This window comes from Trachemys scripta, chromosome 7, assembly GCF_013100865.1.
Source record: "Trachemys scripta elegans isolate TJP31775 chromosome 7, CAS_Tse_1.0, whole genome shotgun sequence".
Classification (NCBI taxonomy): Eukaryota; Metazoa; Chordata; order Testudines; family Emydidae; genus Trachemys; species Trachemys scripta.
The window spans coordinates 124,797,587-124,810,976 of NC_048304.1; the positions used below are offsets into that span (position 1 = coordinate 124,797,587).

General features: G+C 47.3%; 1 protein-coding gene across 1 annotated transcript in view; it reads right to left on the reverse strand.

The window, feature by feature from the left end:
* The window catches only part of ARMH3 (armadillo like helical domain containing 3), a gene marked incomplete in the record, with an annotated part of 160,145 nt that overhangs the window by 69,116 nt on the left and 77,639 nt on the right, over positions 1 to 13,390 (reverse strand). Inside the window, 1 exon segment of the mRNA XM_034775830.1 lies at positions 10,791 to 10,866. Within this exon segment, the coding sequence (XP_034631721.1) occupies positions 10,791 to 10,866 (76 nt within the window).

Genomic DNA, 13,390 nt, shown 5'->3' on the forward strand with positions numbered 1-13,390 from the left:
TACAGAAACTGCAGAAGATATGATACACAAGAAGAGCTCTTCCAACCCAACTCAAACAGTGGCTTAATGCTTAGAGTAGACCAAGAGTCCAGGACTCCTGGGTTCTACTCCTAGAATATGCCTTCACTTGAGTGCGTCACTATCTCTGCACCTCATGGTACCCATCTGGAAAAGAAGGATTATTACACTTAGCTCCCTCTCGCGGGAGTCATGAAGCTTAATTAAAGTAGGTGCAAAGGGATTTTAACACAACAAATTAAAAAAGCTCTATTCCGAGCAGCTTGGAAAATTCTTTCCTCTCCTCCAGCCTGGTGTCTTGCTAACAGGAGTCTGCATGACACAGGGCAGCATCTATTGGAGAAAAGACATTTGCTAGCTCACTCCTGGGAGCACTCTTATGAGACTGCATTTCTGTAACTATCCCAGCTGTAACCGAGGCAATAACAGGGTGAGGATTTGAAAGCAAACTACCAATGGCACCAGGAGTAATTGTTTTAGTTAGTTAAAGGCCTTTTGCTATCTTGTAACACAAGATCAGCCAGGTTTGATTAGCAGTGGCAGCATGCCAAAGGTCATTACTGTTAAAACATACCTCAGTGAGCAGTTTAATTGACTCATTATTCTGTCACTAGCCAGCATTTACAATTGGGCATACCAATCAATACCAACAGACCTAGAGAGCAAACCAAGCCAGCCTGAATGTCAGAGCAGAGCCCACGCAACTACTCCCACTGCCAGCCAGAGGCCTGGCTGCCAAGTGTGCAGGTGAACCTCTAACTGTCCTTCCACCTAGGCCTGGCTATGTTCGCCCACCACCGTGGGTCACTGCCCATCACAACGGAAGGGAAGAGGATCTGAGAGGCACTAGCCGGTCCCACACGGTGTACAGCCAGCCTCTTTGGTCGCTTGATCCCCTAACGCGGTTTCAGCCAAGCAAGCTCCCTCTGCTTCTTCAACTGCTCAGTTAGTGCTTGAGGGTAGCACTAGGGTAAATTTCTATTTATCTTACACTTCCCTTGGCTATTCGAGTTCCCATCAAAGCAGTCCAAAGCTCGTCCTCCGTCTTTACTCGTCTGCTGCTCACCACGGACCCCTCCTTGCACTCTCGAGTTGAGTGAAGCTGCCTGTGATCCGCAGAGAAGCACAACGTCTCCCCAGGACTCCCACGGCCTGGCGCCTGTGCAAACCCAACAGCCATTCATTACAAGCCTCCTAGAGCACGAGCTGGTCTCGCCCCACTCTGACCTACTGACTCCTCGCTGTATGGCACGTACCACAGCTGTGCCCCAGACAGGCTGCAGCTTTCTACGGAATCCTACGGCCCCTCCTCCGGTGGTGGAGTGGTGAAAAAAGAAGTGGGTATGCTGACCTTTTCGGCGTTGCAGGCCAGGCAGTGGTAAGGTAGGTACTAAGGGGGTGCAGACGTACCCTCGTTTTGAACTGGGTTTAGGCCAGGGGTTGGCAAACTTTCAGAAGTGGTGTGCCGAGTCTTCATTTATTCGTGCTGATTTAAGGTTTCGTGTGCCAGTCAGACATTCTAACGTTTTTAGGTCTCTTTCTATAAGTCTATAATATAGAACTAAACTAATACAACTGCATCTGCTCCAACCCCTTGGACAGAAACCAACACCTACAAGATCTTCACCAAGCATTCTCAAAACTAAGATACCCGCACAAGGAAATAAGGAAACAAATCAACAGAGCCAGACCTGTACCCAGAAGCCTCCTGCTACAAGACAAGCCCAAGAAAGAAACCAACAGAACTCCACTGGCCATCACCTGCAGTCCTCAGCTTAAACCTCTCCAACGCATTGTCAGTGATCTACAACCCATCCTGGACAATGATCCCTCGCTTTCACAGACCTTGGGAGGCAGGCCAGTCCTCGCTCACAGACAACCTGCCAACCTTAAGCATATTCTCACCAGCAACCACACACCGCACCATAACAACTCTAACTCAGGAACCAATCCATGCAACAAACCTCGATGCCACCTCTGCCCACATATCTACACCACCACCATCATCACAGGACCTAACCAGATCAGCTACAACTTCACCGGTTCATTCACCTGCACGTCCACCAATGTTATATATGCCATCATGTGCCAGCAATGCCCCTCTGTTATGTACATTGGCCAGACTGGACAGTCACTACACAAGAGGATAAATGGACACAAGTCAGATATCAGGAATGGCAATATACAAAAACCTGTAGGAGAACACTTCAACCTCCCTGGCCATACAAGAGTAGATGTAAAGGTAGCCATTGAATCATAGAATATCAGGGTTGGAAGGGACCTCAGGAGGTCATCTAGTCCACCCCCTGCTCAAAGCAGAACCAATCCCCAGACAGATTTTTGCCCCAGATCCCTAAATAGCCCCCTCAAGGATTGAACTCACAACCCTAGGTTTAGCAGGCCAATGCTCAAACCACTGAGCTATCCCTCCCTCCATCTTACAGCAAAAATCCTTCAGGACCAGACTCCAAAGAGAAACTGCTGAGCTCCAGTTCATTTGCAAATTTGACACCATCAGATCAGGATTAAACGAAGACTGTGAATGGCTAGCCAACTACAGAAACAGTTTCTCCTCCCTTGGTGTTCACACCTCAACTGCTAGCAGAGCACCTCACCCTCCCTGACTGAACTAACCTCATTATCTCTATACTGATTTATACCTGCCTCTGGAAATTTCCATTACTTGCATCTGAAGAAGTGAGGTTCTTACCCACGAAAGCTTATGCTCCCAATACTTCTGTTAGTCTTAAAGGTGCCACAGGACCCTCTGTTGCTCTTTACAGATTCAGACTAACACGGCTACCCCTCTGATGCTGAGCTTCAGTTCATTTGCAAATTTGACACCATCAGATCAGGATTAAACGAAGACTGAATGGCTAGCCAACTACCGAAGCAGTTTCTCCTCCCTTGGTGTTCACACCTCAACTGCTAGCAGAGCACCTCACCCTCCCTGATTGAACTAACCTCGTTATCTCCAGACTGATTCTTGCTAGCATATTTATACCTGTCCCTGGAAATTTCCATTACATGCATCCCACGAAGTGGGCATTCACCCACAAAAGCTTATGCTCCAATACATCTGTTAGTCTAGATCTGTAAAAAGCAACAGAGGGTCCTGTGGCACCTTTAAGCCTAACACCCCTCTGATACTAAACTATTGTTGTACGTAAAGTAAATAAAGTTTTTAAAATGTTTAAGACGCTTCATTTAAAATTAAATTAAAATGCAGAGCCCCCCGGACCGGTGACCAGGACCCGGGCAGTGTGAGTGCCACTGAAAATCAGCCCGGCACGCGTGCCATAGGTTGCCTACACCTGGTTTAGGCTATGATTACATTGGAGGCGAACCCGAGAAGTGCCATTACAATGTGTTTTTGGCAGTCACTCACAGACCAACTTAACAATTACATTGTTCTTTAATTATTTTAATAGTTTTGTAACTAAAAGTGTGTAAACTCCATATTCCCCAAGAGAGAAGAGAAGAGAACTCCGGTTGCCCGCTGCCTCTCCCAGCGCTCCAGTCCCCGGCTCTTGAGTTCATTCTGTGGAGCACCCGAAAGACGGCCAGGGGCTGTTGTTTGAGAGCTGGGAGACAGGGCTACACTAATGCAAACAGCATCATAGTCTCAAACTTAAATGAAGCTATTCTCACACAGTCTGGCTGCTCACAGATTGCCGGCCAGCACATCCCTTCGGTATGCCCAAGCGATGCTCTGCACACTCCGCTGCCTGGGAGGGCTCAGACAGCAGCTGCAGAACCCGCGGTGCCTTCCGCACAAAGGGCAGCTACCATGGAATGAGACTGGCTAGCGTCAGAATGCCCAACCGGAGATGGGTTCTACCAGCACAAATACAATCCCTTAAGACATGAATCAAAAGACCTACCACACCTCGCTACCTGCTGCCGACATTCTCCATTTTAAAACTGTTTCAGTGAAAAATAAAATGACTTTAAAAACAATGATGATGTGACTGCATTACAGATAATGGGGCAGTTCAATCTATTAATCATTGGGTTAATCTATTTATTCACCTTGAGAAAATTACTGATTAGGAGAAAGTCTATTAAAAGAGCACAAGGATTCAGCCGCCACCTCTCTCATTGTGTGAGCAATCTCAGGATGTCCCCTTTGAACTCAGCTGTAATAAAATTCTCATTAAATGCAAACCTGCAAGATGTTAACACAAAGGGGCTCGTTAGCCTCAAAAAAATCACTTGCCTTGAAAGTTGCTTATTTCCTCCTAGGTGTGAAGGTCAGTTTTCCATCCACTAGCTACTGGGCTTTCTTATTTCAGCCAATCAATGCAGCTGTGACATATTGGAAAACCAACACAATTCAACCACTTGTGCCTGACCCCAACAAACCCATGCACAGCAGTGTAATCCACCACTGATGGAGCATGTACTCCACTAAGCCGGGCCCGAGCCGCCAGCCCCTGCCGCTAGGCTGCCTCTTCCAAATGTTGGTTTTCTCTCAGCTGGCAAGAAGCTTTGTGGCACAGGGGAGAGCAACAAATGTGGGCGAGATTCCACTGTACACTCACAGCTGTCCCCACACAGTGCACTACTGGGCCCTGGCACTAAACTCATGAGTCACAGGCACAAGGTCTGGGATGGACGACAGGCCGACTCAAAGAGACTCTTCCAACACCCTGCAGAGATCAGACCGATGTCAGGCACTGGCGAGTGTAGAAATTGGAGGAAGTCTCTCTTCCTCTGTTAGCTCCTCCGTGGCCTGCTGCCTCCACATCTGCAGAGTCACAGACTTTAAGGGCAGAATGGATTATAAGATATCAAGTCCGACCTCCTGTATATTAGAGGCCATTAAATTTCACCTATTTATCCCTGCACTGAGACTAATAACTTGAGTTTGACTAAAACATCTTCCAGAAAAACAGCCAGCCATGATTTGAGGACATCAAGACATGGAGAATCCACCACTGCCCTGGGGAACTTGTTCCAGGCGTTAATCACCGTCAGAGTTAAAAATATGCGCCCAATTTCTAATTTGATTTGTTTGGCTTCATCTTCCAGCCCTTGGTTCTAGTTTGGAGTTTCTCTGGGAGATTGAGAGCCCTTTAGTACCAATATTTTCTCCCCATAAATCACTGGCATCAAGTCACCTCTCGGTCTTCTTTTTGATACACTAAACAGACTGATCTCCTTATGTCTCTCAGTGTTGGGCATTTTCTCCAGACCACGTATCATTTCGTGGCTCTTTTCTGCACTGTTTCCAATTTTTCCAACATGCTTCTTAAAACGTGAACACCAGAACTGGATGCCGTATTCCACTCCCAGCCTCACCAATGCTGTATACAAAGGTAAAACTGCCTCCCTACCCCTGCTCATTACTCCCTTGGCTATGTTTGCAAGGACCGTGCTGGCCCTTTTTGGCCACAGCACCTCTACTCTGACTCCTAGGTCCTTTTCGGAGTCACGGCTTTCCAAGACACTGTCCCCCTTTCTGTGGGTCTGGCCTGCATTCCGTCTTCCAAAATGGATAACTTCCCATTTGGCTGTATTAAAAAGTGTTTTGTTTGAACAGGCCCAGCTTAACAAGTGATCCAGATGGCTCCGCATGACCACCCCACACAAGCACGGAGAGTTTAACGTGGGCAGAAGGAGCTGTAACGGGGTTCACGCACCGCTCCGACACCTCCTTGTGGCGGATATGGGAATTGGCTCTGGTAGCCAGTGCGCACTGCTCTGGTGGTGCTCCACCCATCACCTCTTCTGCTCCTGGACCCACGTCCCTTCAAGCACTGTGGTGTCCTCGGCCTCTGGCTGCGACACACACTGTGCTCCCCCCTTCCGGGGGATGTCTCTGCAATCCCTGGCCAGCCACTTCTCTCAGTGGTGACTGCAGTCTGTCTAGCCACTTCCCAGTGGCGAGGGGGAGCCTGTAGAAGGCTGCTGCATCCCTTCTACCTCCTCAGTAGATTTCTCTGGGTTACACTCCCCACAGCCCCAGCACCCTCTTTGTCCTTGCCTCAGGGCTTCAGCCTGTAGGTCCCTGCAGCCCGCCAGGATCTGCCACCTTCAGCCTGCACGGCAGCCAGTCCTCCTCGAGCTCCAGGGAGTAACTGAAGCTGCTCTGCCCTGTAGATCTTCTTATAGGGGCCTGCCCAACCCTTATTGGCTGCTCCCCTCAGGCCTTCTCTGATTGGCTACCTTCCGCGTAGCCGCCCGAGGGCTCGATTAACCTCTTAGTGCCCAGTGTGGGGCAAATCACATGAGCCAATTAACTATATATTCTGCACGTGGAGGGGAAGTAGGGACTGATACAGCCTAAGGGCTGGGGGCGGGCAGGATTATAAAACAGGAAGTCAGAGCAGGAAGAGGTTGCAGAGAAGAGATCTGCAGTCACTTCCAAGAAGGAAAGAGAGTTAGCCAGGGCCAAGGAGGAGATCCAGGGAACGATACAGAGACTTGGCCAGAGGGCTGAGTCATGGAGAGAGAGAGGAGCCAAAGTGTGAGCAACCAATGGAAGGGGTCACCAGACAGGGGAGAGCTAATTCCCAGACCCAGGCACAAGGAGGCGCACCTGGGCGAGGGGAACCCCTTTTCACTACCCTGTCCTCAGCAGCATTCACCATTCTGCCAATGTTTGCGTCATCTGCAAATTTTATCAGCCATAATTTTATGTTTACTTCTAGATGATTAACGAGAATGTTGAATAGCATCAGGCCTAGTTCCATTCTATGAGAGACCCCACTAGAAACTCCCCCATTCATTGATGGTTCCCCATTACAACTACTTTTTGAGTTTTGTCACTTAGCCAGTTCTTAATCCATTTTATGTATGGTACACTGATATTGCATAGCACTTATTTTTTAACCAGAAAGTCATGTGATGCTAAGTGAAACCTCTTAAAAAGTTTAAGTATATTACATCTGCAGTTATCTTTATCAATGAAATTTATCTCAGAGAATGAAATCAGGTTTGTTTGACAAGAACTATTTTCCAAAAAAACCACATTATTGGCAATAATTATATTCCTAGCCTTTATTTTTTTTGTGATTGAATCCTGGATTCACTTTTCTATTACTTTGCCCAGGCTAACCAGTCTATAGTTACCCTAGTCATCCCACTTGCCATTCATGAATATTGGCACAACGTTAGCGCTCTTCCAGTCTTCTGGAATTTCCCCCATACTCCAAGATTTATTAAAATTTAACAGCAGCAAGCTATACATCTCCTCGGCCAACTCTTTTAGGACTCTTGGGTGAAAGTTATCTGGGCCTTCAGATTTCAAAATGTTTATCTCTAGCAGATGTGTTTTAACATTCTCCATCATAGGTACTGGAACCAGGGGTGCTGCTGCACCTGTTGGCTTGAAGTGGGAGCAACAACCCAAATACATGATTTTGGCACCCCCATTATAAAAACTGTTCCAGTACCACTGTTCTCCATAACTACTAATGGACTGGAAAATAATTCCTCATCCTCGTGTGATTTCAATACATCATCCTGCTCCTTTTCAAATGCTGAACAGAAATATCTCGAAAATTTCTGCCTTTTCTGCATCATTAACAATGTTACCAGCTCCATCTGATAATGGGCCTATACCATCAATTGGATTTCTTTCATTCCTAATATACTTAAACTCCTTATTGCCCTTGGCTTTGCCAGCCAGAGATCTTCCCCTGTCTTTAGCTTACCATATCAATTTTCTAAACGTCATGACTTCATTTATATCGATTGCTATCTATTTCCCCTTTTCCCCCATGCTAGACATTGCTTTTTTATTTCTAATCTCTGCTTTCACTCCCCCAAATGAACAAGGATGGGCTTTTAGCCAAAGTTGTCCTCTTTCTTGATTGTGGAGTTGCGGCTTTTTGGCCACCTAATCAGTTAAAGTACTCCCACTTTTCATGCATATTTTTCCGTGTACATTTTTCCTCCCAAATTTCCCTGATAATTTTCCTCATCTTTGGGAAATGACGCCTTTTGAAGCACCAAGTATGTATATCATTGGCTGGGACTGTCCTCCATTTGCCTTTATTGAAAGCAATCAGGTCATGATCACTGATCCCTAGGCAACCACCAACTTCCCATCCTGGGAGTAATTTAACTTTAGCCATCACAATGAGGACCAAAACATAGCTCTGCTTGTATGCAGAGAACAACCCGAATCTCTCATACGTGTTCTTGACGGTAGGAGCTGAGAGTCTTTGAACAAGACATGCCAACAGTAGACAATGGCCCACTGGCACCAGGGCATTGGTTCGGGTTAAGGGTAAAAACCAGTTTCTAAAGCTTCCATGATATGCCAGTCCAAAATGCAGGAGTGCCCACATTTTGCCCAGCTGAGACCTGCATAAACCACCTGCCTAAATCTGAAAGTCTTGCCTTCCTTGGATGAAACGCAGCCCCTCTTGCCTTTCACACAGTACGTGTGACCAGCAGACTCTGCAGGCCCCAGCAGACAGCACAGAGCAGCGAGGAGAAATTACAGAGACTAAAATGGGAAACAGGTTGATGGTTTACGTGCGATAGTCTTGAAAGTGTCCCGTCCATCTGTTCCCCCACTCCACTCCCGGCCACGGCCCACTGAAATGAAAGTGTCTCTCGAAGCCCTGCTTGTGAGACGGAAGAACATAGTGATGTGGAAAATCGATCCACGCGTTTAAGGCCTGTAAGCAAGCTTGACCAAACTCAGGGCCTTGACTAAAGTTTAAGGCCTGCTAAATTTTCCCTCACAACAGCTTCACAACAGAACCCAACACTCCACCCCAGTCAGGGTCGGCAGATAAGTCCACACGAGCTTTGCTCAAGCTGAAGCAGCATGAACACAACCTCTGTCAACTGCTAGAAGATCAACTCCCCCAAGCGCAGTCTGGGCTGCACCCAGGCCGGCCAACCGGTTAAAATGGATTAAAGAAATCCCAGGGTTCTACGTGATACTGTAGTTGCATTACCAGGACCTACTCAACAACCTTAGCCCAGGAAGAGGGGCTCTAATTAGTGCCTCCTCAGGCACACACCTGACAACTACGTGTTTGAGGCAGGCCGGCACCCTGACATCCTCCCGTAGGGAGCAACAATTCATGACAAAGAAGGGATCTGAACTGAAAGGGAGGGTGGAAAAACAGCATGCACGGAGCAACAACAACTAAAATCTATCTCAAGGCTAAAACAGGAACCCCGTGGGGCCAGTTTCCCCCATCCACCCGCTCTACCGGCTGTTGGATGCCCCCGGCGAGGGCAGCAGTGGGAAGGAAATCACGTTGCCAATTGTTTGCTTTTATCTTTTCAGCTGCTTGAGAGGATCAGTTTTAACGAATCAGTGTTGGGGAGACGGGGCGCCCAGAAGGGAAAGTGACCCTTCTCGTTTACACGCTACAGAGCAAGCCTAGAAACCGGGCAGCCACGTCCTTTCCACCTGTGAATACTCCCTTCCCAGTTTAGAGACGCTTCGGCGTTTCCAGAGCACTCCAAGGGCAGACAGTTGTGACACTTTAAATGCTATCTGCTCTGCAGCTTCATTTAGGGAGGATTATCTGCCCACAAAGCTTTCATTTAGATCTGTTTATGAAAAATAAAGATGGGAACAAAATAAAAGTCTTCTGGAACCTCTATGTGAGGAAATGAAGCTTACAGAGGAAACCTTCAAAGGTGACTTATAGACACATAAAACACATATTTCCTTGAAATGTGCCCTGAGAGTTTGCCTTGTACACACTGTCGTCTGTTGTGAGGGAATTGCAAAGAACCGAGACAGCTCCATTAAGCTACGTTCTGCTTCCCAGGAAGGCAGCATGCCTCGGGGCAGTTCCGACTCTGCTCCTGACTTTTAGTGTGGACTTGGGCCTCAGTTTCCCTTTCTGGAAAATATGGCCAATGCCACTGATTATTTACACGGAGGTGCCCACACCGTGGTTGGTGCCTCCCAAGCACAGAGAACGGTGCAGTGCCTGCCCCACGGAGCACCCCATCGGCAATGAGAAAAACACACCAAAAGGTGGGAGAAAGGGGTCCCACACTCAAGGAGTGACTGGGGTGCTGCTGGGTACAAGCCTTGGTAGCTGACATGGGTTTTTTATGGTGATCAAACACTAAATTCCCCTCCCTCCACCTTCCAACTAGCCTGGGTCAGACCCATGGGCCATCCAGCCCAACGTGCTGTCTCCAGCAATGGCCAGAGATTAGAGATTTCAGAGCAAGAAACCCTGAAGCTATGATGGAAGCCTCGACAGCTGTGGACTAACGTGGCAACAGGGACAGTTACTCTCGAGCCCCATCAGCTAGTGACTGACTTGTGGCCCTGGGGCAGGAGAGTTCAACAGGTCCAACTGAAACCATCTTTAAATAAACATTTGTACTTTTTTTTAAACTCCTTGAAGTTTTGAAAGGGGTTTGGGAACTGGCTTAAAGCCTCTGCACGGGCTCTGCAAAGACGTTCTCTGTGGGCAAGACTGACACCACGAGCAGGTGACTCAGAAGCAGCGATTGTAGTCTCATGAATGCAATGGAATCAAGCAAGAGTGAAAGCCCCTTTGACCCACAATCGCCCTGCCAGCATGCCAGGGGTGCAATCAGGATGACCTCATTCCTGCTATGACCGCGCAGAGCCCCCTGGAAGAGCTAAGCATTATTATTATTATAGAAATTAATTCAAACTTTCATGAGCCCTCCACCCCCTTTGCTTAAGGCAGCAACTTAAATTCCAGAACAAACTCTGTGCAACAAACATGGAAGTGTCAAACCGGCCGAGCCGCACAGAACACCTCCCAAGAACTCCAAGGCTGCTATTCATTCCCACGCCTTACCTGATATTGACTAACGCATGCGTCACCTTGCTGGCGGGCTCCTTCCACTGACCGGCATTGGTCGAAAGCCGGAGCACTGAAAGAGAGGGAGAGAGATCCTTAAGACCGCTGGCACTGAACCAACAGAGCGACACTTTCTAATCAGTAAAATAGCAGCTGGAGATCCAAGTCACAACGAGACCAGCCTTCGAGAGAGCCAACAGAACCCCGCCCTCCGCCCCCATTCTGGTTGTCACGACCTGGGTTCAGGGTCTCACTCTCAGGCCATAATACGCAGCCTCTTCTGAAGCCATTTCAGAGATTTTAGGAATATAAAAAAGCTCTATAGGCCAAAGCGCAGCCTCCTTTTCTGGAGTGGGGTGAGAGGGGAATTAATCCTGCCGACCTGATTTCATCTCCATGTCTCCAGATCCCCTTCCTCCAGAAAGGAGAGTTTAGCGTCTTGGATTCATTCATTGCTCTCTGCTCATGCCACTTTCTCTGGTATCTCACTCCACATTTGCTCCCCTTCTGCTCAGCTCCAGTTCCTATTTATTCAGGGTTCCATCTGTTCTAGATCACGCCCTGTAGTTTCAGACTATCCCCATGTCGAAAGTTTCTTTGGCTCTGTTAATCAGCCTTGCAGAGAAAGATCATATCCCGGCATGGGGAGAAGCCTGCTCCCCAGAGAGACCAGCACGCCCCCTCTGGCTCACAGAGACAGGGAGCAGAGCTGAAAACACTCCAAACCGGGCAGAACGTCTCTGGAAGCCCATCGTGCTGCTGACAGAGTGTCCAAGGTATTTATTCAGGTCCAGAGTGTTTCCAGGCAGCCCGTCATCTCAGCACCCACACCTCAAACCCAGTAGCGAAGCAGTGAAGAAATCCAGAACAAAGGGCGTTTTCGTGATGCAGTGTGCTCTGCCGGAACTGTGGGTGAATTTGTACTGTCAAGGAATAATCCATTTATGATGCCATGCCTGGAGCTAGGATTTTCTGAAAAGGGGTACCTGGCACTTGTACATGAACACAGCTTCTCGCCCCTGAGCACAGCACCCTCATTAGGGCTGTCTATAAACTTCAATACTACTTCAACAAAGCCCGTGAATCCATGAGCAGGATGGGTTAATGTACAGTGCTCACCAACTCTGCAGACCTGGGTAAAGGAAGATTCAGGGCACAAACATACATAAGAACGGCCAGACTGGGTCAGACCAAAGGTCCATCCAGCCCAGTATCCTGTCTTCTGACAGTGGCCAATGCCAGGTGCCCCAGAGGGAAAGAACAGAACAGGGAATCATCAAGTGATCCATCCCCTGTCGCCCATTCCCAGCTTCTGGCAAACAGAGGCTAGGGACACCATCCCTGCCCAGCCTGGCTAATAGCCATTAATGGACCTATCCTCCAGGAACTGATCTAGTTCTTTTTTGAACCTTGTTATAGTCTTGGCCTTTACAACATCCTCTGGTGAGGAGTTGCACAGGTTGACTGTGCATTGTGTGAAAAAATACTTCCTTTTCTTTGTTTTAAACTACTGCCTATTAATTTCATTGGGTGACCCTCTTGTTCTTGTGTTATGAGAAGAAGTAAATAACACTTCCTTATTTACTTTCTCCACACCAGTCATGATTTTATAGACCTCGATCATATCCCTCCTTAGTCGTCTCTTTTCCAAGCTGAAAAGTCCCAGCCTTATTAATCTCTCCTCATACAGCAGACGTTCCATACCCCTCATCATTTTTGTTGCCCTTTTCTGAACCTTTTCCAAGTCCAATATATCTTTTTTGAGATGGGGCAACCACATCTGCACACAGTATTCAAGATGTGGGCGTCCCATGGATTTATATAGCGGCAATATGATAGTTTCTGTCTTATGAGCTATCCCTTTCTTAATGATTCCCAACATTCTGTTTTTTTGACTGTCGCTGCACATTGAGTGGATGTTTTCAGAGAACTCTCCACAATGACTCCCAGATCTCTTTCTTGAGTGGTAACAGCTAATTTAGACCCCATCATTTTATATGTATAGTTGGTATTATGTTTTCCAATGTGCATTACTTTGCATTTATCAACACTGAATTTCATCTGCCATTTTGTTGCCCAGTCACCCAAGTTTGAGAAATCCTTTTGTAGCTCTTTGCAGTCTGCCTGGGACTTAAATATCTTGAGTAGTTTTATATCATCTACAAATTTTGCCACCTCACTGTTTACCCCTTTTCCCAGATCATTTATGAATATGTTGACTAGGACTGGTCCCAGTACAGGCCCCCTGGGGAAACCACTATTTACCTCTCTCCATTCTGAAAACTGACCATTTATACCTCCCTTTGTTTCCTATCTTTTAACCAGTTACAAATCCATGAGAGGACCTTCCCTCTTATCCAATGACAGCTTACTTTCCTTAAGAGCCTTTGGTGAGGGACCTTGTCAAAGGCTTTCAGAAAATCTATGTACACTATATCCACTGGATCCCCCTTGTCCACACGCTAGTTGACCCCCTCAAAGAATTCTAGTAGATTGGTGAGGCATGATTTCCTTTTACAAAAACCATGTTAATTATTCCCCCCAAAAATTATGTTCATCTATGTGTCTGACATTTTTGTTCTTTACTATAGTTTCAA